This window comes from Amblyomma maculatum, chromosome 6 (assembly GCF_055883805.1).
Source record: "Amblyomma maculatum isolate TAMU_Amacu chromosome 6, ASM5588380v1, whole genome shotgun sequence".
Taxonomy (NCBI): Eukaryota; Metazoa; Arthropoda; class Arachnida; order Ixodida; family Ixodidae; genus Amblyomma; species Amblyomma maculatum.
Window position 1 is genome coordinate 133,191,333 of NC_139349.1, and position 25,536 is coordinate 133,216,868.

Consider the following 25,536-nt stretch of genomic DNA (forward strand, 5'->3'; position numbering starts at 1 on the left):
TGCCACTTTAGGAAAATGCATATGTATACTCGCTCTCAACATAGAGTTTATGGAATATATGTGTTGTTAGTGGAAAACAATTTAATTTATTGCCACTGTTTGCACAGAGTTTGGATTAGATATATGCAGCTTATATTAGTGTGCAATGAAATCTCAAACACTCTGCTGTGGATACAAGTAATTTAAATTTTTCCACCTGTGTCGTGATCTTGTATACTGTGTATACATGTGTGTGTACGCACAGTCTCAGGTGTGCGAAGCAGCAGGCTCTGTGCCGTCAAACAACCTTCAAGGTCTTGCAGTCTTTTTCATGTAGACTGCTTCTTTGTTACAAATAACTTTTGCTTGCATGTCTATATATATAGTGCATACAAACTGACTTTGTTCAGTGAAACCTTGACAGGTTGACTTGTTATGTAACATTTTTGTCAGAGACATGCGCAGATTTCTTCATTAAGAGGGGACAAAGTTCCCACTTGTTCATGTCTTCACCCCCTCCCACATTTGGCTGTTAGTGGGCACCTCTGCCTCTTGAGTATGTGCGCCTATATGATTACAGTAGTCTTTGGTTTCACACCTTAATCAAATGAATCTTAGTGAAGTTGCTTTTTCTTTTGACACAAACTAATTGTGTGCAAATACCCCCCTCCCCTTTTTTCTTGTTTCCGCTGCAGGCAGGGATGTACTGCAGGTGAAATGTTGCTGCAAAATAGGAACCCTATTGTTCCGGCATCTGAAGAAAGCTAGACGTCGAAGCTAGTCCTATAGGTTGCTGAGATCAGCCAGCAAGCCAAACAGTCATCATGACAACTCTTTCCACTTCCATGCTTAGGCATGTCCTGTAAGTACCTTAACTTTTCTCCCTGCACCGGGTGCAAAATGGGGAAGAGCCAGTGACATTACAGCAGAGGAGGGGGATAGTAGACAAGGCACACTGTCAACAAATTTTCAGTTTCTTCTTCTTTTTTTTCTTTCTTTCTTTCTTTTTTTTTTTGTGGTTGCAGTGCCATGTCAAGCTTACAAGGTATATTTGCTGTAAGATGCCTTATAGTCGAAACTGCTATGAGGTTTTCCTGGAACTGGATTAACAGTGTGTAATATACCAGCGCATGCACAACAACCCGAGAGATAAAGCACAAATAAATAATTAAAATAAAACCAGCAGCAAAGAATTAGTAGGCTGCAATATTGACTAGCCAAAAGAATTAAAAAACAATTTTCTTCGGCAATTCTTACTTGCTTGATAGTTGGCTAAGTGCTTAGAACATAAAAATGACAGGAGTCTAGGAAAAGCAGTAAAGAAAAACCATTCATCACACTATCCATACCTGCCTGTGAGCAGACTTTTTCTATCATGCTCTAAGAGGGGTATTTTTTTTTAGAGTTCTGTCTTCATGCCATTTATCAGGGATATTAAGTTCCAACTAATCAACCATAAAACTTTAGTTGTTCATGCTAGCATATCTTGTCTACCTCTTACCATGTTGTTGCAACATTATTTCACTAGCTGTCACCATGTCTGCGGTGTGTGTTAGCCTCAACGTGCTTCCTGTTGTTGAATGTTTAGTTTATTTTGTAGAAGTATGGAAGAAAGTAGGAAAAGAAAAATCAACATACTGAGCTTTAGAATCTCGTTTTCTTGCCTTCGTCTTGTGAGCTTAACCTCTCAAATAATGCAACTTGTTGTTGTCAATCAACGGCCATAAATACGCAATTTGCATATTATTGACTGCACTTATGTATTTTTTTTTATTCCCATTGTGGTTTGCTCCGTAACTAAGGTATACATTTTGTCTGAAGCCACTCAACTCCATTGCAGATGTGCATCTATTTTGCTCGTCACTGTGTTCCCAACATCCTTCACCTTGGATGATGGACCAAATGTTTGTACAAAGCAAGAAACGTAAGTGCCTGCATTCTTGGTGTTCTATCGTGCATATTCTTATGCCTTTTGTATTTTAGCACTAGCGCAAAATGGACACAATAACATGCAATAGCTTTATCTTAATAAGAAAGCATTAAAACTGTCTCATCGTCATGGAAACCTGGTGTCGTCCAAGATGAAGTCACAGAACGTGGTTACAAAAAGAGACACCAAATACCAATAGTTGCATGATAGGATGATGACAGTTAATGGCAATATAGTGTATGTATGATAGTGATAGCAGATTCTTTTGATTTACCAGCATGTAGACTCCTTAGTGCCCCTGTTAAAATTTTTTTTTTCCGCTGCAGGTACCTTACCACTGTGCGAGTTTCGTACAACAAACCTTATCAAGTCCGTACCTACACGTGGTGTTTGGCATTCCCACCACGATGCTCCAAGTATAGGTTAGTATGCTCTGTTTGCAATGTTTTATGTGCTAGTGTATCCTGAAGTTTTTGTGGTTGCGTGCATTAAAGGAGCATAGACACCAAAACTGTACAGCATTTTTCTTCTTGTTAATGATGCATATGACATTCCTGTACATGAATCAACATGCAGTTTTTGCTTACGACCACTAAATAATTTATAATGGAGTTTTCTTTTCTCACAAGTTTCGGTTTTGGTTTCGGCAGCCAAGAAATAGCTGTGTCGTCACAACCAAATCCAAGTCACGCGTGGCATGAAAAAGCAGCGGTATAATCAATGACTCTTCACTTGTTGTGATCCCTCTCCATGAGACAGGTGGGCTTTAGTGTTGTAGTGAATTCAAACGACATGGCTGCAATTATATCGTTCTTTTTTTTCATCCTTCACATAATCCAGAATTGACTTTAATGCTGCAGCCATCGCTCTGCTGTTGAAACCGAAACAGATAAGAAAGGAAAATAATTGTAAATTTTTTTTCAGTCTTAGGCGAATATCATGTGGAGATCCATGTAAAGTAATGTCTTACGTATCATTACAAAGGATAAAATTGAACCCGAAAATTAGATGTCTACACTCATTTAAAATTATCTTCAGCTGTGGCTGTTGATATGTATGCTCTCCAAGAATAACTGTTAAACAACTTTGATGGCTTTTTTTCTTGCAGGATTGCTCACATGGTTGCTTACAAGACAGAAGTTAAGGAGAGCACTCGAACTGTCAAGGTCTGCTGCAAAGGTTTTGTGGAGACACCCGATGGGTCTCGGTGTTTGCGTAAGTTAGCCGGAAGCGCCTTTGTATAGATGTGAATTGTATTGAACAGGGACATCTTTGAAGCAAGTCTGTCTGGTTGGCCTTGTGAAACTCGGGGGGACTAACTAAAGACTGAAAGCAAAAATAAAAAAATATCCGTACCTACAACATCGAAATCTCTTAATGAAATGATGTTTGGTATTCCCTAAATGTTATACTTGCATAATGCATCTGTGAAGTGTATAGAAAACTGCCAAAAATTTATAGAATATTCATTGGTTTTGAGTTATAATGAGGGGTATATTTAGAAGGCTAATTGCAATGTTCAGTGCTCTGCCTTTTATTGTGCATAACGTCATAGTTTTGTGTTACCTCCAAAATGTATTGCTCTCCATAAAGGTTCTTGAGTGCATTATATGAATAGAAAGTGTGAGCAGATATGCATTTAAAGCATTTGAAAGCAGTCATATCTTCTTTTGTTTGGTACGTCTTGAGGCATTTATTAGTGGAAGTCTGTAGAGTAATTCTGAACCTGATTGAATTTGGTCTGAAACCTTGGCACACAGGCAGTTTTGTTTTTTGTTTTGATTGAGATAAAACCTCAGTGGACTGAGGGGAAACCTTTATGTAGTGTTGGTAAACACGATGGTGTGGCTCTGGAAATATAAGTGAGCCAATATATAATGTGTATTATTTCAGAGCCCCCATTTGTGTCTCACTATATGTTATATTTATTTTCATTTTATGTACAAGCATCTTTCTGTGCATTTGATTTGAACCTAAATTTAATGGAATTTGGGGTGCTGCGTGATTTCTGTAATTTATTTTCTCAAAGGACACTAGTTTTTGCATCCTGGATCAACGATGGCTAACTTCATTAAACTGAGAAGGGTTGTCCTAAATAGAGCTTAAGTAAACTTGAAAAAGATAAAAAAACTCTGTGAGACTATTTGCTGTGCTTTGGCATAGTGAAGTGGCAGCAACAGCTGCACCACTTCGTCTATATGTAAATAATAATTCTTTTATTGCACTGCTGAAATTGATAATCGATTAATAATTTTCTTAGTGGGCCATTGTGTCAAGTCATCGGGGCTGTCATTACTTCATGAATTATTATTGAATGGCCTAAAAAATTGCCTTTCGTCTTCCCCATCCCCTTTGCGTGCTTCAGCGCTTTGCAACGACCCATGCATTCACGGAACCTGCTCCAGTCCTGAAACCTGCGAGTGCCAACCAGGCTGGGGCGGCCCAACCTGCAATTTCTGTGAGTGCTTCATTCTTACCGAGTCCTGGCAGAGCAGCTTTGAAAGCATACTCACACTTTTGCATTCTGTCAGCTAAATTGTCAGCATTTACCCCAGGTGTACTAGCAAAGGCCTTTTATGAGATGAGTGCTGGTGGGAAAAAGTGCAGAACTTTTGAAGTTGCTGTGCAAACATTTCATTTTGTGCTTGAGCATTCCTTTCCTGTAATCCGCCCCGCATCGGGGGCCAACTGCACTGCTCAACACTTTGTTATAACGACTGTGTGCATCAGTTAACATTGCATCTAACACCCTTGCAAAAGTATTGCTCATGGTCTCTCTCTCTCTAATGTATAACTTCTGACATGCCAGATTGTTTTGTCTCGAGCGATGACTAAATTCGCAAATGACCTCTGGCATTTCTTCCCCCTACTCCTCCTCTCTCCCTCTTCTGCTGCAAACGTCAGTGATTTACTGTAAGTTTACTACTGATTTTATTCAAACTTTAGTACCAACAACTTGCCTCCATGTTTCTCGATGTTCTAAGAGAACTGCAGTGTCAAGCTTTAATAAAGATTCTTCTAAATTTGTACTTTAATCTGGGATAAATAATAGTTTATATCATGGAATACGCCTGCCATTATATAAGCTCTCTCCAGTTCTGTTTCTAAACCATCGCACAGCCAAACAGGCCTTCAAGTGAGTGAGCGAGCTTTTAAAAAGCTCAGAATCACTGAACAAGGATTCATACATCTCTTTTCATTTTTCTCTTCGCAAGTTATATTTTTTAGTCACTTGTTGGGGTTTTAAGGAATTTTGGGAAGTCTTGTGCTTTCCACTCAGGTTACTCATTGGAAGCTGTATAGTTTTCTATTGTACCCATATGGCTGTGCTTGAATGGATGCTAACGAGTAATTAGTAGTAATTACTGCCTTACAAATCTATTTAGTGTTAAGGGAATCTGAAAAACATTGGACCAACTTACTATTCATGCTTGGATCAGCATCAGCAGGCGGTTTTTTTTGAAGACACCTTTAGTGCCTACTGCTTTTAAAAGAACTAAATGCATTTTGAAATTTGCCTGCTTTTTCTCCTCGGCAGCATGCCCGGATGGCAAGTGGGGCAAGTCCTGTCACAGGGACTGCCCATGCAAGAATGGCGCCAGGTGCGATCCTGTCAGTGGGGCCTGTTCTTGCAAACCAGGTACGCTTTTCTCGTTTTCTTTTTTAATTCAACTGCTTTTCAGTGCAATTTAGTCGCTGTGAGCATCTTCTCCTGGTACAAGGTTCAGTGTGTCAGCCTGTGTGTAAAAAACAATTCGAAACCGAGTTATATGTGCCATATTATAATATATTTGATAAGATTAGGATTCAAAAATTGCCTGCAGGTGGTTATCTATGATGCTTATATCAACATTTCAGCTATGAAAGCTAGTGTTGTTTCATGAGATGCACCTCAATTAAGTTGCAGATATTCGTTCGTGGTTGCTGACCAGTGACTGTAATAACAACCTTGTAGTTGCTTGTTCCGAAGATCGTCTTGCGACATTCTCTTCGGTATGAGAAACAAGCAATTTGAGATTTCATCTGTCTTTTTTAAGTCACAAAAATGATTGAGGCACACAAAGAAATGCATTGGCATCGACAATCAGGCCCACTTTATTTAGTATGAGGGAAACACATTTCGTTCTTAACCCTTTGACTGTCGAATACTCCGAAAGAAAGCTCACCACTAGTGTTGAATTTTTTTGAAACGCTATGGGTTTAGCGCAGTACCCGTACGAAAAAAACAGTCAAAGGGTAATGATGACTGGAGACAGAAAGTTGGTAGCATACCCAAAATTTGACCAAATCATGTAAGGTTTTATTCAACGGGAGTGTTTTTTTAAATAGGTGATGTTGCGGGGCATAAGTTTTGTAGTGAATAAACTACCAGTTCATTTTTAAGAGCTCAAAAAAGAACAAGTCCACTTCGGACTTTTTGAACAGAACCGGAGCTTCGAATGCCTTGAATTGTTTCAGGTACCTTATTGACCTCTAACAGAATTAGTGCTATGGTAGGAACCACTGCTGCCTGGAGTTTATATCAAGTGCATGTTGCGTATATTCACACAGTTTCTTGGTCAGAGCCGTGGGTGAAATTGACCTTACCATAACTCCTGTTTAATGCCCCTTGTTCTCCTCCTCCCAGGTTGGCAAGGTCTTGCCTGTGATGAGCCTTGCGACAGTGGCAAGTACGGCTACGAATGTGGACAGGTGTGCCGCTGTGAGAACGGTGCGCTCTGTGACCACGTCTCTGGGGCCTGCACCTGTGCTCCCGGCTACAGGGGTCCCCTGTGAGTGCGCACCCCTTATACATGCTCTTGCGAGATTGCCCACGAGTGCCCATTCGTGAGAGTTGCAGAGCCAGAAATGTGTTCTTTTTCTTAAGCTGCCCATGTTTCCAATGCGAGCCGCTAAAACATTTCTGGCTCTGCAACTCTCACGAGTGCCCATTCGTGAGAGTTGCAGAGCCAGAAATGTTTTAGCGGCTCGCATTGGAAACATGGGCAGCTTAAGAAAAAGAACACACAACTCAGTGCAATGTTTGTTACCCTCGAGACCAAATTCAGTACTGCAAAAACAACTCCAGCTCATATTGGAGACTACTATTTTACTACAGACTATGAAGAACCATCTCAAGCTAGCCATATGCTAAACAGTTGCTGAAAATTGTTAAGATGATTGTCCCTGGGTTTTTTGGCAGCTCTGGTAGCAGCCTTGTGGGTTTCCATTTCGTTGTCTTGAGAGCATTGGTCAATAGGAATTTATTCTGTGCAGTCTTGGCATGCTCTGTATAGAAATATGAAGATGTGAAAATTTCTTCCCCAGTGTAAAATAAATCATGACAGAAGGGGAAAGCTATTGATTATACCGCGTCACAAGCATTCCATCATTTCTTAGCTGGAAGACATCAATGACTACTGCTCATGGCATAACAGTTTCAATGATCTGTACAAACCATTGTATTTTCCGGTGGTGGCACAGAGATCATATTGGCTGTTGTTAAAAAAAAAGGGGGGGCATCATTTTTTTCTTATTTTTAAGCAGCTTAAACACTTAGGCTGTTTGAAGGCGGTTCATGGCACGCGAATAAAGTGCCATAATTAATGTATTGATTAATATATGCATTTATTTGTTTTTATTGTTACACGTCCTCTTTGCAGGTGCCATGAACTCTGTCCATCTGGCACACACGGAGACCAGTGTTCGAGCAAGTGTAACTGTCAGAATGGTGGCACCTGTGACCCTGTCACCGGGCGCTGCTTCTGCCCAGAAGGGTGGACGGTAAGTCATATCACTCTGTGCATCCTGCACTTGTGTTTTTCTCATCATTCCTGGGTGGCCAGTCATTCGCCACCACTTGATCTCCTGTACTGCACACGCGGCAAAATATGAGAATAGTTTACGAGAACAGACGAGAACACATTTAAAATATGGGATCGCCCATTGCTCCTGTGGTGCAACGGGTTAGTGTAAAGCTTTTGAATTCGTAAGACAGTGGTGTAATACCAAGATGTTACTCCTTATCTGAGATTAAAAGTTACGTTTAGCATACCAAAATGAATGTTTGCCATTCTGACATTATGACTCATGGCGTTTAGAAAAAAAATATTAATTTCATTGCACCACCCAGGATGCATTGCATGACAGCTGACAGTGCAGTGTGTTATTTTTATGCATACTCATGCGTTTTCATGCATTAAATAACTTCCACCTTCATGAACATCTGGAATGCGTCATGAAAGTGGAAGTTATTTAATGGTGTTGTTGGCATTTGCTCCCGTCTGGATTTTTCTACCTGTCTGCTTTTCAGTCTTATTCTCCTTCTTTCTGACTGCTCTGAACACTCCAAAGCTGTTGCTTTTTTCCCCATTTTGGTTGCTTGCTATCCCAATAGGCCCTGCTGTGTGCGTGGTATTTCATGAACGACCGCAGTCTGAGATGTCCCAGAGGAAAAGCTGTTGTGCGACTTGTGATTCCAGCTGTGGCGTCTCTTCTTCCTAGGGTGCTGTGTGTGCGAATCCTTGCCCGGCCGGCTTCTATGGTACCAACTGCAGCCAGCGCTGCCATTGCTACAATGGGGCTCTGTGCGGACACCTGACTGGCGAGTGCATCTGCAGTCCGGGCTATGTGGGCGAACGGTGCCAGGACGAGTGCCCCGTTGGAACGTACGGCCTCAACTGCACCAAGGTACGACGACAGACGCACGAATGAATAGCTGTACTGACTATACAACTGGCCATACATTTTGGAGCAAGTGTAAACTGTTGACTCGGTAGCAGAGTAACCAGTAATTGTAATCGTCATTGCTGCCTGACCCATGGTGGTGATGCAGTGGTTAGAGCATGCGACTGTGTGTACCCAAGGATGCAGAATTGAATCTTGGCCACTGTGGCTGCTTTTTCATGTCACTGCACGTTAAAAGAACCCCAGGTGGTCCAAATTTTCAGAGCCCTCCACTATGGTGTCCCTCATTGGCTGAGTCTCCTTTGGGTCATTAAACCCCATGAGATAATAATAAAAAAGTCGCTCCTGCCTGTTGTGCAGTAGGTGATGTATTCTGTATGCGAGAAAATGTTGATAGTTTTCATTCCAGTTAAATATGTATAGCTATAACTGAGGAAATGTCTTAGTCATTTTCTTTGATGGGACAATTTTTGTGGATTTTTTAACTCCTCGGGAATGGCAGAATGGTAAAGGAACTCCGAGAACGACTAGCGGTTGGTCTGTGTTGAGAGAATACTGCATCAATAGTCACTAAGAGACCAAAATCCTCGAAAGCAGAGCTTTTTAAGCTATAAAATACCAGAATACCAGAGAAATGTTGTCACTCAGCTGCAGATTTCACTAGTAGAATGCTTGCGTTGGCGCCTTTTTTTTTTTTTTTTCGGATGTGGTTCACAGAGGTTATAGTGCACTGCCATTCACTTCAATATGTGACTCAATCAAATATGACAATCAATCAATATGGCAGTCAGTCAGGCATGAATGTAAGCAGAAAGAATGATAGAAACTTTTCTGACCTTCAGACAATTCTCATCAGGAGCAGTAATTGAATGGAGTTCTCAGTGTTCTTTAACCAGTTGCATCAAGGTCAGCTGAAGTGAACTGCATCGAGACTGAGAACATAGCGGCCATAATTATATGAGTAAACCTTATGTTGATTTGTAAATGTGATTTGGTGATTTCATGAAATTTCCTACATGCCCTACACTGCCCATTGATTTCACACAAGTACCATATTTTCCAGACTACAGTCCAGAAACAGTAAATGTTTAAAAGCTTAAACTTTTGCATGATGTGGACTTTCTGTGGTTGTAATGAAATGGGCAAGGCCACACAGTGCTGTTACTGTATGATAAGTTCAAGCCAATTCATGCGCATTTTCATCCTTCGCATGATTTAACGTTTTAAGATTTTTTTTTTTCATGACTGTAGAAGCCTAGCGTGGCTCTAAAAATAAAAATAAAAAATAAAAAAATAAGCATGACATGTCACCATGCTTAATTGCCTAGCCTGAAAACTGGTCTTCTAGACTGAATTACCTCTCTAGTTGGGTTGGAGGATGCACACCTCACGGTCAACTTTCCAAGAAGCCATCATCCTTGAAACCAAGCTCAGCCTCATGCCTTAAGTCAACTCTTTCTGCACCCTTTTGATGTCCTTCAAGATGCTGCAGTCCTTCCCTTTCTTCCTCGTCAAATACACAGGGCTTTAAAGCTTTATTAAATCAAATGACACCTTGCCCTCCATGAACTTGAGCTGGCTTCACAATCTCTGCACTTTTTAAAATAAAAAGGTTTTGATCTCACAGTTTGCTATAACCCACTCCAACATGCAAGCAAATGCTGACGGTGATATTTTAGAGTGGCTCTTTTTGGTACTTCGATGTGTGAGCGATTGCGCGAAGCATTAGTGAATAATTCCAGAAGGGATGAAGTAACAACAGGGGCACTGTAGTCCTCCTTGAAGAATGTCTGTGATGTCTGTGAAAAGATGAGAGTTTTGACAGAAGTACAGTAATGTCTCATTACAAGAGGCACTCAAGGGACCCGAAAAAAATCGTAAAAGTCTCGTAACCAAAAATTCTTACCAACTCATATGTGCAGCAGTTTAGATTCTCTTAACTTAATTCTGTTCCATATCAGTGACTTTTCTTGTTGCAATATGTCAGGAACGGAGAAGGAGTGCCTCCTCTTGACTGGGAAGTCAAAATGTCCTTATTATTTCCGCCACTGTCATCACATTCCTGTGGGACTGAATCAACAAGGACATTTTGACTTCTCAGTCAAGAGGAGGCACTCCTATTTGGTTCTTGACAGTGCAACGAAACAGGACACTGATAATATGGAACAGAATTTAGTTAAGAAAATCTAAACTTCCGCACACATGAGTTGGTACGAGTCAGCTGCATTGCATAAGCGTACCTGGATCAATTGTATCTCTTGAATAGTGAAGAAGTTACTTTAGGGACTTGCAAAAGTTGTCTTTAGTAACAGAGTGTCTCTTGTATGCAATGCTGTTAACATGGCAAATATACGAAAGCCAACCAAATCATTTTCAAGTGTCTCTTATAACCAAGTGTTTCTTGTAACCATGTCTCTTATAGCCGAGTGTTTCTTGTAACCATGTCTCTTATAGCAAGATTTTACTGTACAAAACTCAGTGTTGAGCGTACGGAAGCGTTGAAGTCAAACTGGGCAGCAGCAGAATTTAATGTTGATAAAAAAAAACAAAAATTCATGTATGTAGGCGGCTTTGTGGAAATATCTGACCGAAATCAGGGCTACTCCCCTGAACCATCAAGCGAGAAAAATTAATTTCTGCCAATATTCATTATTGCTGGCTATGCATTGGGCGCTGACCGTCTAAGGAAAAGCTTTTGAATTTTAAGCCGAAACTTGTACCTGCTAACTACACCGATGTGGACTATAGTGCAGAAAATATGGCATTTGTCACAACTTGCTCGTGTGCTAGGTTTAATACAACTAAACTTTCTGTCTTCAGGCTCCAGCAGGTTGGCTATATTATCTCCGATGTGCTGGGATGTTGTATGAAACTTCTAATGTTATTGTGCTTTTTCTGTGCATGTCTGCAGCAATGCGACTGTGAAAATGGTGCCGGTTGCAATGTTACCAACGGCCACTGCATTTGTCTTCCCGGCTTCACTGGGCCACGATGCGAAAGCAGAGGTAAGTTGGTAAAGTATTTTCAGTTCTGCTCAGAAAGCTTAACAAAACTGTTGCAGATGCGGATAGCACAGAAAAAACTAGGAAGAATAGCTTGCCTTCTTTGAAATTCACCCTGGGAAGACTGTCAGAATGCTAAAACGCTACAGTGTGTTAGTCGGTTCTTGGTCATTTTAGGCATTGTTTGGCTGTAGCAATTACAGCCACCGACCGAATTTTTTGACCCTCAAGGGGCTGAGATAGCGTTCGGAAAATCAGGCAGTCTGAAAAAATTTACGCAAAAAAAGTCACTTTATTTAGCGAGCGACTTGAAAAAGTGGTCAGTATGCTTCTACGGGGCGCTACGTTGCCGTACAAGTAATATATCTGTCACACTAGCAGATTTAATGTCATTCGAATTGAATGTCATTTGGTTTCTGTCGGTGCTACACAGTAAAATATGTCATTTGCAAATGGTGACAATTACAATCAGCTATAAAAGAATACTGCACTGAAGGAACATCAGTGCACATAAAAAGCATTTGAAATCACTGTGTAGCATTTTAAAGTTGATCAATGCATTTCTGTATGGTAATTCAAGTGAAAAACATTAGTTCTGGCTGTGTTGTAGCCTCTCGCTGTACACAGCCGAAAGCACCATCAGAGCTCAGATTAGTTCACTGCTAGTTGGCAGCACAGCCTCTGGCTCCTCACTGTCGGAGCCCGAGTCATCACTTTCAAGCACCTGGCAAACAATTGCATTGTCGGTGAGTTCAGCGCATAGCTGGCTGTCAGCGTTAGCAAACTGCTCCAGCGTCACTTCCATGGGAACGGCTCCTGCAGCGCACAAGTGCTCGATGAGATCAGCAGATGAAGACGGCTGATGGGATTCACTGGTGCTATCATCAGATGATGATGGCACTTCATCTCTGATCGCGAAACCTGCGTGGCGGAAGCAATTCGGCAGTGTCTCCTCGGTCACCGCCTTCCATGCATCTGAAAGCAAGCCTAGTGCAGACAACAAGTCAACACTGTAGGTTTTGCCGCTGTCCATGCATAACACCATGCGACTAAGCACGCGTGACCGATAGAGGTGCTTGAGTGTCTGGATAACGCCCGGCGTTAATGTCCGGCGATGTGGCGACTGACGGCTGTGCACGACGGCAGCATGGCAGAGCTTGGCAGAGCTGGCACTGGCGGGACGGTTCAGCAAGCGGTGCCTGCTATCGAGGCCATGACGATTTGACACGTGGGTTCGAGATTGCAGAAAACTAAAATAGCAGCGGCCAGAAAAGCAAAAAGGCATTGGTGTTGTGTGCGTTTTCGGTAGCTCTTGAGTCACGAATCGAGAGAAAAAGTCTGGAAAATCAAACGAGAAGGATTTCAAACGTCTCGAAAATTTGGTCTGAGTTATACATTGCCTCTATGGAGTGCGTGGTGGTGCCATGGCAAGTGCCGGACTTTTAGGCAGGTCTGGAAAATTGGGCGTCCGAAATATCGGTCGGCGACTGTAATGCTGGTTTCTTGAGTTGTTTAAGGGTAGAAATTTTTTGTGCCTTCTCATTTAGGTATATGTGTAGCAGTAGCAGTGCTAGTCCTTGTAATACAAAATGACATGCTCTGAGGTCGCTGTGCTTGTATAGCAAAATACGGAATGCTGGAAGCATTGCACGCAGTCAGGTGGAACCCTAGTGTGCAGTAGGAATAGAGATAGGTGTGCAAGAATAGGCATTCATTTTACCCCTTAATATTTAGAATGTGAAGGTGGCTTTAATGAACTTTCCTTTTCTTCGCTTCTGCAGCCTGCACAGATGAACTGTATGGACCAAAGTGCGAGCATGTGTGTCAGTGCGACAAAGACAATTCCATCATGTAAGTACTCCTTTGTGTTTTCCATTTAGTGCATGTTTAGTGCCTTCGAATAATAGACTGTAGGCATTTTTGGCTTTAAGCATTTCTTTGAACATCATAAACGAAAAAAAAAATTTGTTTATTGTTGAACACTATATTCTGGTGTACTCTGCTTGCCGTCATGCAATATCTGGCAAGCCGAGGCCCACTTGAATCATTCCTGTGGGTGGACATATGTGGTCAACGTGAACTGAAATTTCTTCTAGAGTCTTGGAGTGGTTTGTTTTGGTAATAAGGTTGCCACTGACTTGGTGCAGCTGGCCGGTGCAATGATTTTGTGAAGTTCGAGAATAAAAAACAAAGTCCATTCAGAAGCTTACGTCCAAGAGGATTTTAATTTGAGCTTTGAGCCACACTCCAGTATGGCAACCACACTAGGGAGCATGGCATCCATGCAAGCTCCTTCAATTTCGCTCTCTCTGGCTGTAGTGAGTTAACCACGGTCATAGATGTACGATTTGTCACCAAAGCATACAAATTGCTCTGCGTTTTCACGTCAGCTGTTTGAAATCGTGCAATTGTAAGCTGCATTTAACTAAGAGTTTGAAAAGCTTGTATCACATTGTGAGAAAGCCCGGATCGTTAGAAAGCAGCTGCATAATCCAGCCAGCAATTTGGGGTAAGTTTTTTTGTGGCATGGAACTGAAGATCATGTTGGCATCAGCATACCTGCCAACTCTTCCGAATTTTGATTACATCTCCTGATTGTACGGACACAGCCTCAAATCTCCCGAAAAGTAGCCGCTACAGCCCAACGTTTCTTTCTTCTTCTATTTGTCTAACTTTTTTTTTCCGCACGCTATAGCAATAAATTTATGATGTCCTATACTATAACCATGCCGGAAAGCAGCATGGGAGTAGTTAGTCACCAGCATGCACCTTGAATTGAGGTAGTGGCCGCCGGCACCACCACGAACGTGATCAACCGACGGGCGCTGCCATATTGGATTTTCCGGATTGGCTCGTCTCAGGCTGGCTCGCGCATTTTGCGATCCTTTCTTTATATACGATCCTGAGTGCGCTAGCCACAGTAGGCTTCCATTGGCTTTCTCAGGTCGTCGCGTGAAGTGCAGAACGCCGAACTACTCTTTGTGTTTCCCTGACTTGAAACGATTGATGGCACATTCGAAAGCCAAGGAGTACTGGCAAGTATTTCGGAAATGTTACATGACTGAGTTTCCATGCTTTGACAGTTCACGAAAAGGTGACAAGTGTGGATTCTGTACCACATGTGCCTGTGATGCGAGCATTTCGCACGGCGGCTAAAATGACATCTAGATACACATCGCTTCACAAAAGCGTGAGAACTATGTTCGTGCTGCAGAAGTGCCACCATCTGCAATTTCTTCCACAACAACGACGAAGACAGTGTAATCCGTGCAGAGTGCCCCTTCATTGGATTTCTTGTTGAACACAACCTGCCGCTAAGCGTGCACGCGGGACCGCTATTTTGGACGATGTTTCCGAAAATGTGACAAAAAATCCCCCCCCCCCCCTCCCCCTCCCCTCGCCGCAGCATTCCCCTGAAATTTAATGTTGCAAAGTTGGCAGGTATGCATCAGAGAGCTGCCTTTGGCTGCTCCAGATCACTTAATGCAGTTTGCTGCTAGTTGTTCTTTTGGATAAGCTGTTGCAGCACATGAGTGCTTATTGTGTGCATCCTGTTGATGATGGAAACCTAATTAAAGTTGTCATCATCACCGGCCAGATTGTACCCACTTCAGGGCGAAGGCATCTCCCATATTCCTCCAATAAACCAGGTCTTGTGCTAGCTGCATCCACTTGATCCCCACAATCTTCTCAATCTCATCCATCCACCCAACTTTCTGCAGCCCCCTACTAAGCTTTCCTTCCCTTGGAATCCAATTTTTTACCCTTAGCGACCACCGGTTGTCCTCTCTTTGCACTACATGTCCTGCCCATGCCCATTTCTTTTTCTTGATTTCCACTAGAATGTCATTAACTCGAGTTATTTTTCTCGTCTGATTAAGTTATTGGTTCTAAACTACCTTTTGAACCACTTCAAAGGTGGCTGAGATTAGATACACTATGAGCATGCATTCTTTTCCTCGTTTAACGTCGCTGGGGCTGTACCTGTGTCGGACAACCAGGTGTCACCCGTGGACGGGCCATTGCAAGTGCAAGCCGGGCTGGAACGGAGAGACCTGTTCCCGCCCCTGCATGCCGCTCTTCTATGGGGCCGAGTGTGCACTCACGTGCAGCTGTGAGAACGACGGCACCTGTGACCCTATCGATGGCACATGCGTCTGTGAACCGGGCTTCATTGGCTCCAAGTAGGTGGACGCTGGCATAGTTGCTCAGCTCGTGGCTCTGCTAACTAAGACAACATTTATTAAAGGCCCCATTGTCGAGAACCCAGTGTTGCTGGCATTGGCGTTGGCATTGTTGGCGTTGTGAGTGAAAAATCATGGGTATGGCTCTGAAGATGATAGTTGGCAGGTGAAATGGCTAGGCGTTGATAGGCTTGCAGGTTACTTGATTTCATGAGATCACATTACATGGCAGAAGCTCGGGGCTCTATTAGCTCTTATGAGACAGCTCTAAACAGCCGAGATTCATCCCGAGGCCACAGGCCAGTTTGTACGACTTCGTTAAAATATGTCTTGTACATCTGGTGGTCTTTCACATAACTTGGTAGCTTACAACTATATGCTAATGAGTGCGCAAAATAATGAAGACACAAATGAAGAGATTAATGACTAAATAAGTAGCAAAGTGTACATATGCTTATGATGATCCCCAAGGACAGCTGCTCGCAGGTGGGAGCCATTAGCGCTGCCAAGTCATATCTATACAGACTTAGTGGTCCTCCAAATTTCTAAATTTTAATTTACTAACTGTACAATTTTGTATATATTCTTAGTAAATTGATTTATTGATTGAACAAAGTTTCCTTAATTTGTATGAAGTATTAATTAATTTGATTGGTAACCATAATAAGCGCATATGCTTGTAACTCCTGTAACATTAATACTGTAGACTCTCAGTAAAGTGGTTACGACGCTCGACTACTGTTCCCAAGGACGCGGGATCGAATCCCGGCCTCGGCGGCAGCTTTTCGATGGAGGTGAAAAGCAAGGCGTCCGTGTGCTGTACGGTGTCAGTGCACGTTAAAGAACCCCAGGTGGTCGAAATTTCCGGAGTCCTCCACTACGGCGTCTCTCATAGCCTGAGTTGCTTTGGGACGTTAAACCCCACAAACCAACCAACCAACTAAAGTATAATCTCGATGATGCAATCGCATGAATTTCAATATATGGATTTGTGAGATTCTCCGGCTTAGGTGTATTGTGTACAGTGCGGAGAAATTCGGTGATGTGTTGAACCCTCTTCCGCGTGGCTACGACAAATACATAAGCTGCGATCGGCACCTGATTCCACTAAGTGTGTAGCCGACGCATTGCCTACACCATAAGCATATTTGCACAAGCAACTTGCACTTTTTGCTGTTGTTTTAATATTTTTCACAACCCAGAGAGCTTGGTGTGTCATAAGATTTCACTTCTGATTTTACATTCTAAGGGACCAAAAATTAACTCTTGGATTTCGAATTAGGAAGCGTCTTTTTGTTTAGTTTGTGTTGGCAGTTTTAGAGCAGTATTAGTTCAAAAGAATCGAATGCAAATAAAGCAACTTAAAATGAACAAGAGTCAGCCGAGTATAATAAATAATATTTCATCTATTCTTGGCATTCACAGCCAAAGCATGGTTCTTCTCTGCAAATTTTAAACTACAACTTTAATATTATTATTATTTTTTTTTTTTTTTTGCATTGTTTCTACCAGTTGTTAATTTCATAAGTATTTTCTTGTAGTGCTGTTCTGTCGAACTGGAATTTGTATGTGGCAACTGAACTGTATCTGTAAACAGACCTATAAAAGTGTAGAGCAGTAGTTTTCACTCTGGGTTTTGGTAAAGCTTGAAGTGTTTTGAAGTGCATTTTGTGCCCAGCTCCTCCAGGAACTGGAATGACAGTGACTGGACAAATAGTTATTATAGTGCAGTTTTTTGGGCCTCACTTGATCTTGCAAAACTAGCCTGTGACATCAGAACCTTTATTGGGCAACCTAAAACTAAAATTAAAACCACATAGCAGAAGAAAAATCATAAATATTTGCAGAACGAGGTTGAATTTCACGTGGTGATGCATATTTACTAATTTCTTATGCATGATTCTGAAGCAGAAATGCAGTAAGAAGAATTTGATGTCTTTAAGCTGTTAAAGATCCCTGGTGGCTGGAACGAATTTGGATCCTTCTATTACGGCCACTACAGCGTGCTTCGGCGGCCCACGTGTTGTGTCTGGAATTTAACAGTGCACGCAGTCACTATTTATGGTTTTTGGGCATTTTTGAGGGGCTGCACATCTGCATGTCTTTTTCTTTTCTTTGTTTGCATGTAGGGCAGGAAGGAACAGAAACTGAGATGCACAGGGGGGCCGAGCATCTTTGGTTTACTCGGTTTGTGTTCTCCAAAGCTTTAAAAAGATTGAGAATTCTTAATGCAATATAGTGGGTGTGATTGGCACGTACAGTATAGCAGCAGAAGCTGCCATCTTAAAAGCAGTTTGTCCAACTTTTGGTATGTGCCATCGTGAGCTGATGAAATGCTGGCCTGAGTGAAATGCTCGCCCTCTTTAAGCAGCTTTATGCTGCTAAGGGCCTAAGGTGGCCATCTACTATAGTAGAAGAATACTCAGCAGTGCAGGTGTTTTCCCGAGGGCTCCTGCGAGCTGCTTTCTCTGAAATTTATGCTCATCATCAGTGCAGAGAACATTTCAAGATTGCTGACTGTGCTTGAGAAGTCTTTGAATCCTTTAGAGCTCAGCAAAGCCTTGGGTAGAGGCTACTAGCTGGTTTGACATCTTTCATTCAATCCTTGTACTGGGTTATACAGCACAGGACCAGAAAAGGAACATGTTTACAACTAGGCGCGCCAACATGCGAACATATGACCTGTTTTTTGTTATGTTTTGTGTAAATTCATACAAGCACAAAGGCCTTGAAGGCTTGTTTGCTTGTACAGGGTCGTCCACTCTTAGTTGGAACACGAGAGGACATGGCATGCACTCTTCGAAATGCCATTATATCTGTCGCAGCCTCGCATCTTAGTGAAGAGGCAGGTGACATGAAGCAGCAGCTTTATACATAAGCCACTTTGCCTCGATACGCGGCTGCGACAAATGCAGTGGCATTTTGAAGAGCGCATGCCACGCGCTCGCTTGTTCAAATAGAGTGGGCGACCGTGTTTGATATGAGCTCAAAATAATAGCATTCTCGCTTTTTATTTTGAGAGTTCTTCTGTCACTGCTTGTTTTACCTAGGACTATTGTGACCATGTACATTTGCCTATACTATTGCAGCTGCAGTGAGCGTTGCCCTGCTGGCAAGTTCGGCACCAACTGCTCCCAGAACTGCAGCTGCGAGAACAATGGGATCTGCTCACACGTCAACGGCCTTTGTCAGTGTCCTCCAGGTACAGGCTTGCTTTCTCTGGCCGTACAGTACGCTCATTACTAACTTGTTGCAGCCACCATTCAGCAGCAACAATTCTGGGCAATATGAATTCTGCTTCTGCATGCTCTCGCGCCAGCAGAGTACAATAGCACTTGGTACTACTGTCACCCGAGCCCACTGTTTGCAGGCGACCTCCAAATGGACATGTCCAAATGGGCAGGGCTTAAATAGGACATGTTTTTGAGAAAACAGCAAATGCCTCCTTCGTCTTTGTTCATGTTACAATCAAACCCTGCTGCATCAAGTGGAGAGGAAATTACGGAGTAGGACACAGCCTTTCTTGCTATGCAGTGGGGCATAGTCTCTGCTTACAGTAATTAGTTTTTCTCCTAAAACATAGTATGTTGTGAATATTCAATGCTTAAGGCTTGTTTCTAACACAACTTACAATTTTTCGCGCTCGAAAGCGAGAAAAAAAGAAAGTTGATTGCAACAAATTTGCTAGGTGTCTAGGGACAAGAAGTTTCCATAGATGGCATCAGCTGCCCCAGTGACGGTGTGAACGCACTACTGAAAGAGAAACAATGCAGTAGGCAGTCTTGCACACTAATGCGTTTGAATTGCTCGGCGGAATGATGCAGTTATGGATGCTCATCCCCCATGGACTTCCTTTCATTGCGGGGAAAAGCTGCCATTGAGTATGAATGTATTTAAATGTTGTTTGGCAGAGTGCCCCCGACTTCACAGTTTTCTCCATCTTTGTTTTGTGGGTTGCACCCCATTCTTTATGTTGCATCCATCAGTAGTGATAAAGGAGCACCGGGACCACTCCCTTCAATTTGTTCTCTTGGTAAAAGTCAGTTGCTTGGTTATCTTGGTTATGTTGACGTTTCTTTGGCAGTGAAAGGTGCATTTGTCACTGGTCACATTGGCAATTTTTCTTTCCGGCACTCGTTTCACCCACCATTATTTGTTTTAGACGTGTGAGATCAAAAACATAAAAACTTGGCAATCTCAAAGTAAATGGCAACATGGCTAAGTCTTGGAGATTTTTAGTGGCAAACGAACAATACTAACATAGGCAGTGATACCTGTATTTTGTGTTCTTGGTTTTTTCTAACTTGTAAAAGCTGTCTTTTGGGTGGAAGTAGCTATGTTTTCATTGTAAGGCTCTACATGCCAGCTAAGTTTGTATCCAAAGATAAATTTGGTTGTGCAAGCATATCAGGTTTTCAGTTTGAAAGCTTTTTCCTCTCCTGTTAAGTATTTAAAATTAAAACCTCTGGTTCTAGTTATCCCAACTTCATTTAGTCAATTTTTGTCAGTTACCTTGTCTGTCCTTTTTTAGGGAGCTCTTTCGTATGCTATATTTAGGTACACTAAGCTTTGAGGTGCGCTTTTACATGTTCCTCCAGGTTATGCCAAGTCTCGGTGCAATGAGCTGTGCCCCGTGGGGACCTACGGCCTCAACTGCCAGAGCAAGTGCAAGTGCAAGCACGGAGCAGCCTGCAACCCAGTGACCGGAGAGTGCACCTGCTCACCTGGATACCTGGGAGAATTCTGCGAGCTCAAATGCGACGTGAGCCCCGAGCATTTCTTATTTGAAACTCCAACTATTCAAATTAGAAACTCCAACTGTTCATGGTTACCTCCCTGGCGAAAATTTTGCAAGTGGTACCATTTTGCAAGTGGTACCACATCTGAGTTGAAAAACTCAAGTGGAATTGCAACAGAATTACATATGCTTTTATGGAAGTCAAGACAAGCGCAGAATAAGCACATATACAAAACACAAGAAAGAAGTCAGACGTTAGTACCATCAGTATGCATGCTTCCACTCGGAAAACTTTGGTGAGTACAGTTTAGCAGGTTAAATTATATAAGAAGCAGGTTAGAGCTGCCATTTTGTCAAAGATGCAAATTTATATGTCTGACTTCGGTGAGGCGACTTCAATGCCCACTTCCGTTCACTTGGGACCACTTCAATTCCCACTTCATATTTTCACCTGGGCTGCAACTGCTTTCAGTGAAATCCTTATGATATGAACACTGACATTAATTTTGGCCTGATACAAATTTGTGAAATGCTGCGGCTGCAGTGCATTATGTACAGGGTGCCGAAATTGAGGCTTCAAATACTCTTTACTCAACACGCTACAGATGGCGCAAACTGCACCACAACCACATCTGCAAGCACTTGGTGCCGGCCATGCAGTATGCACTATGAGTGCCAAGCAGTAGTGCGTGGCTGTAAATAAACCCATTGACATTGATCAGATTTGCGTGAATACATTTCTAGTTCTCCTTCACGTGTAATTTGCTAATTTTCTGAGGACACAAATTTTGGCTGATACGAATGTTCCTTCTAACCACGTGAGATTCGTATTCAGAGAATGTGCCGTAAAGCTATATACATAAATGCAGCCAACCCTCGATAATTCTGATTTCATAGAGACGAGCAAATTGTTCAACTGGCATGGATTTTGAATTGGAAACGCTCTCCTGATAATGTTACAGCTGCTGAAGCTCTTAAATTTTTTGCACAATGCTGCATATCCACTTACTTAGGGTAACAGTTCTGTGAACACATTGCAAGTATAGTAAAAATGCCATATTGAAGCAAAACGTTTGACCTCCCTTGGCTTTTGCTTAGAATGAAGAAATCCAGGTTGGAATAAAGTAAAAACGATAAAAGAAAAGCTGGCATTGACTGTTACATGAGGCTCTTTTATGTAGGTCTAGTGGTACAAAGATGTGAGTTAGAACAAATCAGCTAAGTATTCATAATAAGTGAGTGCTAATTAATGGGAGATGACTGTAATGCAATATTATAACATTGTACAGAAATTTCTGTCAGCAAGGGTGATTTTTTTGTGCAGAAAAATAACAGACCCTTGTTAAAAGGATGACTGCACCAAATACTTTGCACGGTATGCAAACTGGGCGGATCATTATCGCATTTGTTCCAGCTGCCTTTAGGCTCTGCTCGTTGGTCCCAAGTTACAGCTGTGCAATCCACACTGGCGTGCGAGTAAAATTTTTTCGAGTTTGGAGGAGCAGCTGTTTGTTGTACGCACAGCATAGCTAGCTTCCTGACCTTGCATTGTTTTTTTTCCCCCTTTTCACGGCTACCCCGTCAGCATGGGAGATATGGACTGAACTGCGAGAACAAGTGCAAGTGTAACTGGGAGCATTCTCTCGGATGTGACCACGTTTCTGGGAAATGCATCTGTGCACCTGGCATCAAAGGTGAGTGCAGTTGACTACTTTGTTTTTGCTTACTAGTCACTTGTCATCTTTTGCCTTCTAGTAGCACGCTGCAGTTTAAATGCTGTTTCTGCGTACTCTGTTTTCATTTAGTTGCGTTGTCGCTGCATGTTCGCACAGCTAATTTCTGGTCGGTTTGGTTTATGTGGTTTGCCGTCCCAAAGCGACTCAAGCTACGTGAGACGCCGTAGTGGAAGGCTACGGAGTAATTTTGACCACCTGGGGCTCTTCAGCGTGCACTGACATTGCACAGCACACGGACTCCTTGCTGTGCCTAACAGTGCACTTCAGGATCCTCATTGTGGCACATTTTTACCTAAAAAATGTGATTACAGAACAAATTGTTTTATGCTGGGTATTGCTCGGTGCTACTTGCTACCATGTTCTTCATATCAATCTTTTAGCACCATGAAGCTGATTCACTTTTTTTTTTTTGTGCTCTGTTATAGTATTATGGTTTTATGAGTGTGGTTTTATCATAACCATATAGCAGGCAACGTCAGTGAACAGCATTTTAGTGCCAGCTTTATTGATAAAACTTCTTTGCAAAATGATCTTTGCTATGCATCTGTGTCACAGTCATTTAGCAACATCTGTTCATGCTTTTTTGTTAGCAGGAAGCCCATGTTGATGGGCTCTGAATTTGAGCATTATTTTCTCCAGTAGTAGTCCGCTATGTTTAGGGGGATTCTTCAAGGTAGAGTAGATTTGAAAGAAGGGAGTCTCTTGCTGCTAGTTGTTACCTGTTCGGCATTTTCATGTTAGCGGCTACCGGTCCGGGTCAACTTATTTTGCAGAACGACTGTCATAAAAATGTTTTGGTGGCCCTCGTGTGATGGTTAGACCGGAACAAAGTTTTCTTCAGACTGTGAGAAATTCCTGCAACAGCTGCTTAGTTTTTCTGCGTAGACACTAGCTGTGCTTGTGGGGGGTGCTGATGAGCTTCCTTATTATTCTGGCATTGCCAACTGCTTACATATGGCTTTAGTTACGCACAACGAAGGCATGATTTTTGGTTGACCTAACGTCACTGCACAATCTTGTTTGCGTTCTTGCACTGGTGTTTGTCTCGCCACTGCTCCATATTCTCGTAACTATGTAATGCCACAGTTGCTTTCTTGGTCGTTGCTCAGTCACTCTAGGCTAGCTCGTTGATCCCTCTCCACTTCGTGTTAAGTGTACGCGGTCACATATTTTTCCCTTGCAGGTGTGTCCTGTGAGAGCCAGTGCCCTCGCGGCCAGTGGGGTGCCTCGTGTGAAAACTCGTGCGACTGCAAGAACAACTCCTCGTGCAACCCCGAGACTGGCGTCTGCATCTGTGAACGCGGTTGGACGGGCAAAGACTGCAGTGAACGTGAGTCTCCCTCTATTTTGTGTTGTGTGTCGTGCTTGCACAACGCCTGAACCTCCAAAGGACGCTGAGGACAATACATTGTTTTCGGGTGCAAGAACAGACAGTTTTCTTTTTTTCACTAGGTTGATGCGTGCTTGGTGGTATTAGGCGCATTTATTGCTGAGGAAATTAAAGTTGAAAATCTTCTCAATATCACAACATTGGTAACCAACAGGAGTCTCTGACTAGCATTCAGAAGTTGGTTTGGTTTGGTGTATGGGGTTTAGTGTTCCAAAGCGACTCTGGTTATGAGAGACGTCGTAATGGAGGCTTCTGAAAATTTCGACCACCTGGGGTTCTTTAACGTGCACTGACATTGTACAGCACATGGGCACCTTGTACTTCGCCTCCATAGAAAATGGCTGCTGTGGTTAGGATTCAGAAATGATGGGCTGTGTAGTGTAGCTTGTGAGAGCTGGACATAAAAATGGACCTTGACATTACTGCACAGCTCTACGGCTGGTGGTGATGCACTTATATTTTATTTTCTGTCCAATTCTATCTTGTGAAGCCTCGTTTGAGGAGGAAAAAAGCCTCGTCATTAGAAAGCGTTATTCTTTAGTACAGACCACCTTCAACAGGTCCTCAATATTCCTTTAAAGATACATCGATGGGAAATATTAAACTTAGCCAGGCAGATAAATTATTTTCAGGGTACACTACCAGCAATTTTACTGTGAGGAAAGGTGGCTGCAATGAATATTCTGAAACCCTTACATATAGTGCAAGCATGAAAAATTAAGTGTGACGTCCTAGCTATGATGCCATATCAATCGGAACAAGTAGAGGAGCCACTTTCAACGCAACATGGGCCTCATTGCGGGGGTGCAGTGGTTACGGCGCTCGGCTACTATGCCCAAAGATGGGGGATCGAATCCTTGCTGCGTCGGCCGCTTTTCGATGGAGGCGAAAAGCAAGGTGTCCGTGTGCTGTGCGATATCAGTGCACATTAAAGAACCCCAGGTGGTCGAAATTTCCGGAGCCCTCTACTACGGCATCTCTCATAGTCTGAGTTGCTTTGGGATATTAGGCCTCATAAATCAAACCAAATGCAACAGCAATATGGATTAAAGCCACAATCAGTTCACTGATTACAGGAAAAATGGAGTTCGCTGTCGCGCTGGCAGGCCATGGCCTTTGCCGCCAGGTGGATGCTCTCTGCTGTCTTGGCTGCATCGCCTGTGTCTGCGTCTCATGCATTGCGCGTGTGTGCGGTAGAAATAGGCTGTGTGGGTAGAATTGCACCGAAATGCTGTGTGGGTAGAATGACCTAGAATTGCACAGAAGTGTGTGCTTTGTTGAAAAATTAAATATAAATTTGATACAGTATTCCATATACCAGTTTATTTGCAGAAGGCGAACATACCTTAAACTGGGTAAAGCTGTCATATCCCTGCTGAATATAGTATACTCTCATTAACTCTGCCTTCAAGGGACAAGAAAAAAAAAAAATGTCACGAGTTAAAAATTTAAATTCTTGAGTAGGCCTGAAAAACTGCCGAAAACTGTTTTCGTTGCAGTATTTCATGTGACGAACACCTGCATAATGGTTGTCTGCCCTTGAATTGAAACAGAAGGGAGAACATTCCCCCCCCCCCTCCGTTTTATCAAGTGCTTTTCTGGGAAGGCCCTCTTTTCAAAAGGGAAGGTCCCTCTTCACAAAATGGCCCCGTTGGGTTTTGAGGATGCTTCGCTGCACAATCAACGCACTCAAGCATTGCGGTAAAGCGTGCAATGCAGTGGAACTGCGGTGAATATGTTCGTTGCATCCAATAATTTTCGAATATATAAAAAAAATTCCAAACACCAGTTCTTTGAATACGAACCAATATATTCGACTCGTATTTGAAATTTCGAACGTTTGCAGACCCTTACTTATTAATGTAACAAACAGTGCACGAGTTGTTGATACTGTTTTATGACACATAAAAG

General features: G+C 42.5%; 1 protein-coding gene across 2 annotated transcripts in view; it reads left to right on the plus strand.

Moving 5' to 3' along the window:
* Positions 1 to 25,536, plus strand: part of LOC146186784 (uncharacterized) — a 90,739-nt gene that overhangs the window by 40,986 nt on the left and 24,217 nt on the right. For both annotated transcript variants that reach the window (XM_084607405.1, XM_084607406.1), the window contains exons 2-17: positions 675 to 841; positions 1,820 to 1,903; positions 2,236 to 2,331; positions 3,018 to 3,124; positions 4,275 to 4,367; positions 5,448 to 5,549; positions 6,537 to 6,681; positions 7,552 to 7,672; positions 8,393 to 8,578; positions 11,487 to 11,580; positions 13,359 to 13,428; positions 15,579 to 15,761; positions 18,851 to 18,963; positions 20,360 to 20,523; positions 22,085 to 22,193; positions 23,419 to 23,565. In XM_084607405.1, the coding sequence (XP_084463531.1) occupies positions 804 to 841; positions 1,820 to 1,903; positions 2,236 to 2,331; positions 3,018 to 3,124; positions 4,275 to 4,367; positions 5,448 to 5,549; positions 6,537 to 6,681; positions 7,552 to 7,672; positions 8,393 to 8,578; positions 11,487 to 11,580; positions 13,359 to 13,428; positions 15,579 to 15,761; positions 18,851 to 18,963; positions 20,360 to 20,523; positions 22,085 to 22,193; positions 23,419 to 23,565 (1,852 nt within the window). In that variant the 5' untranslated portion in view covers positions 675 to 803. The remainder of the gene's footprint in view (positions 1 to 674; positions 842 to 1,819; positions 1,904 to 2,235; positions 2,332 to 3,017; positions 3,125 to 4,274; positions 4,368 to 5,447; positions 5,550 to 6,536; positions 6,682 to 7,551; positions 7,673 to 8,392; positions 8,579 to 11,486; positions 11,581 to 13,358; positions 13,429 to 15,578; positions 15,762 to 18,850; positions 18,964 to 20,359; positions 20,524 to 22,084; positions 22,194 to 23,418; positions 23,566 to 25,536) is intronic.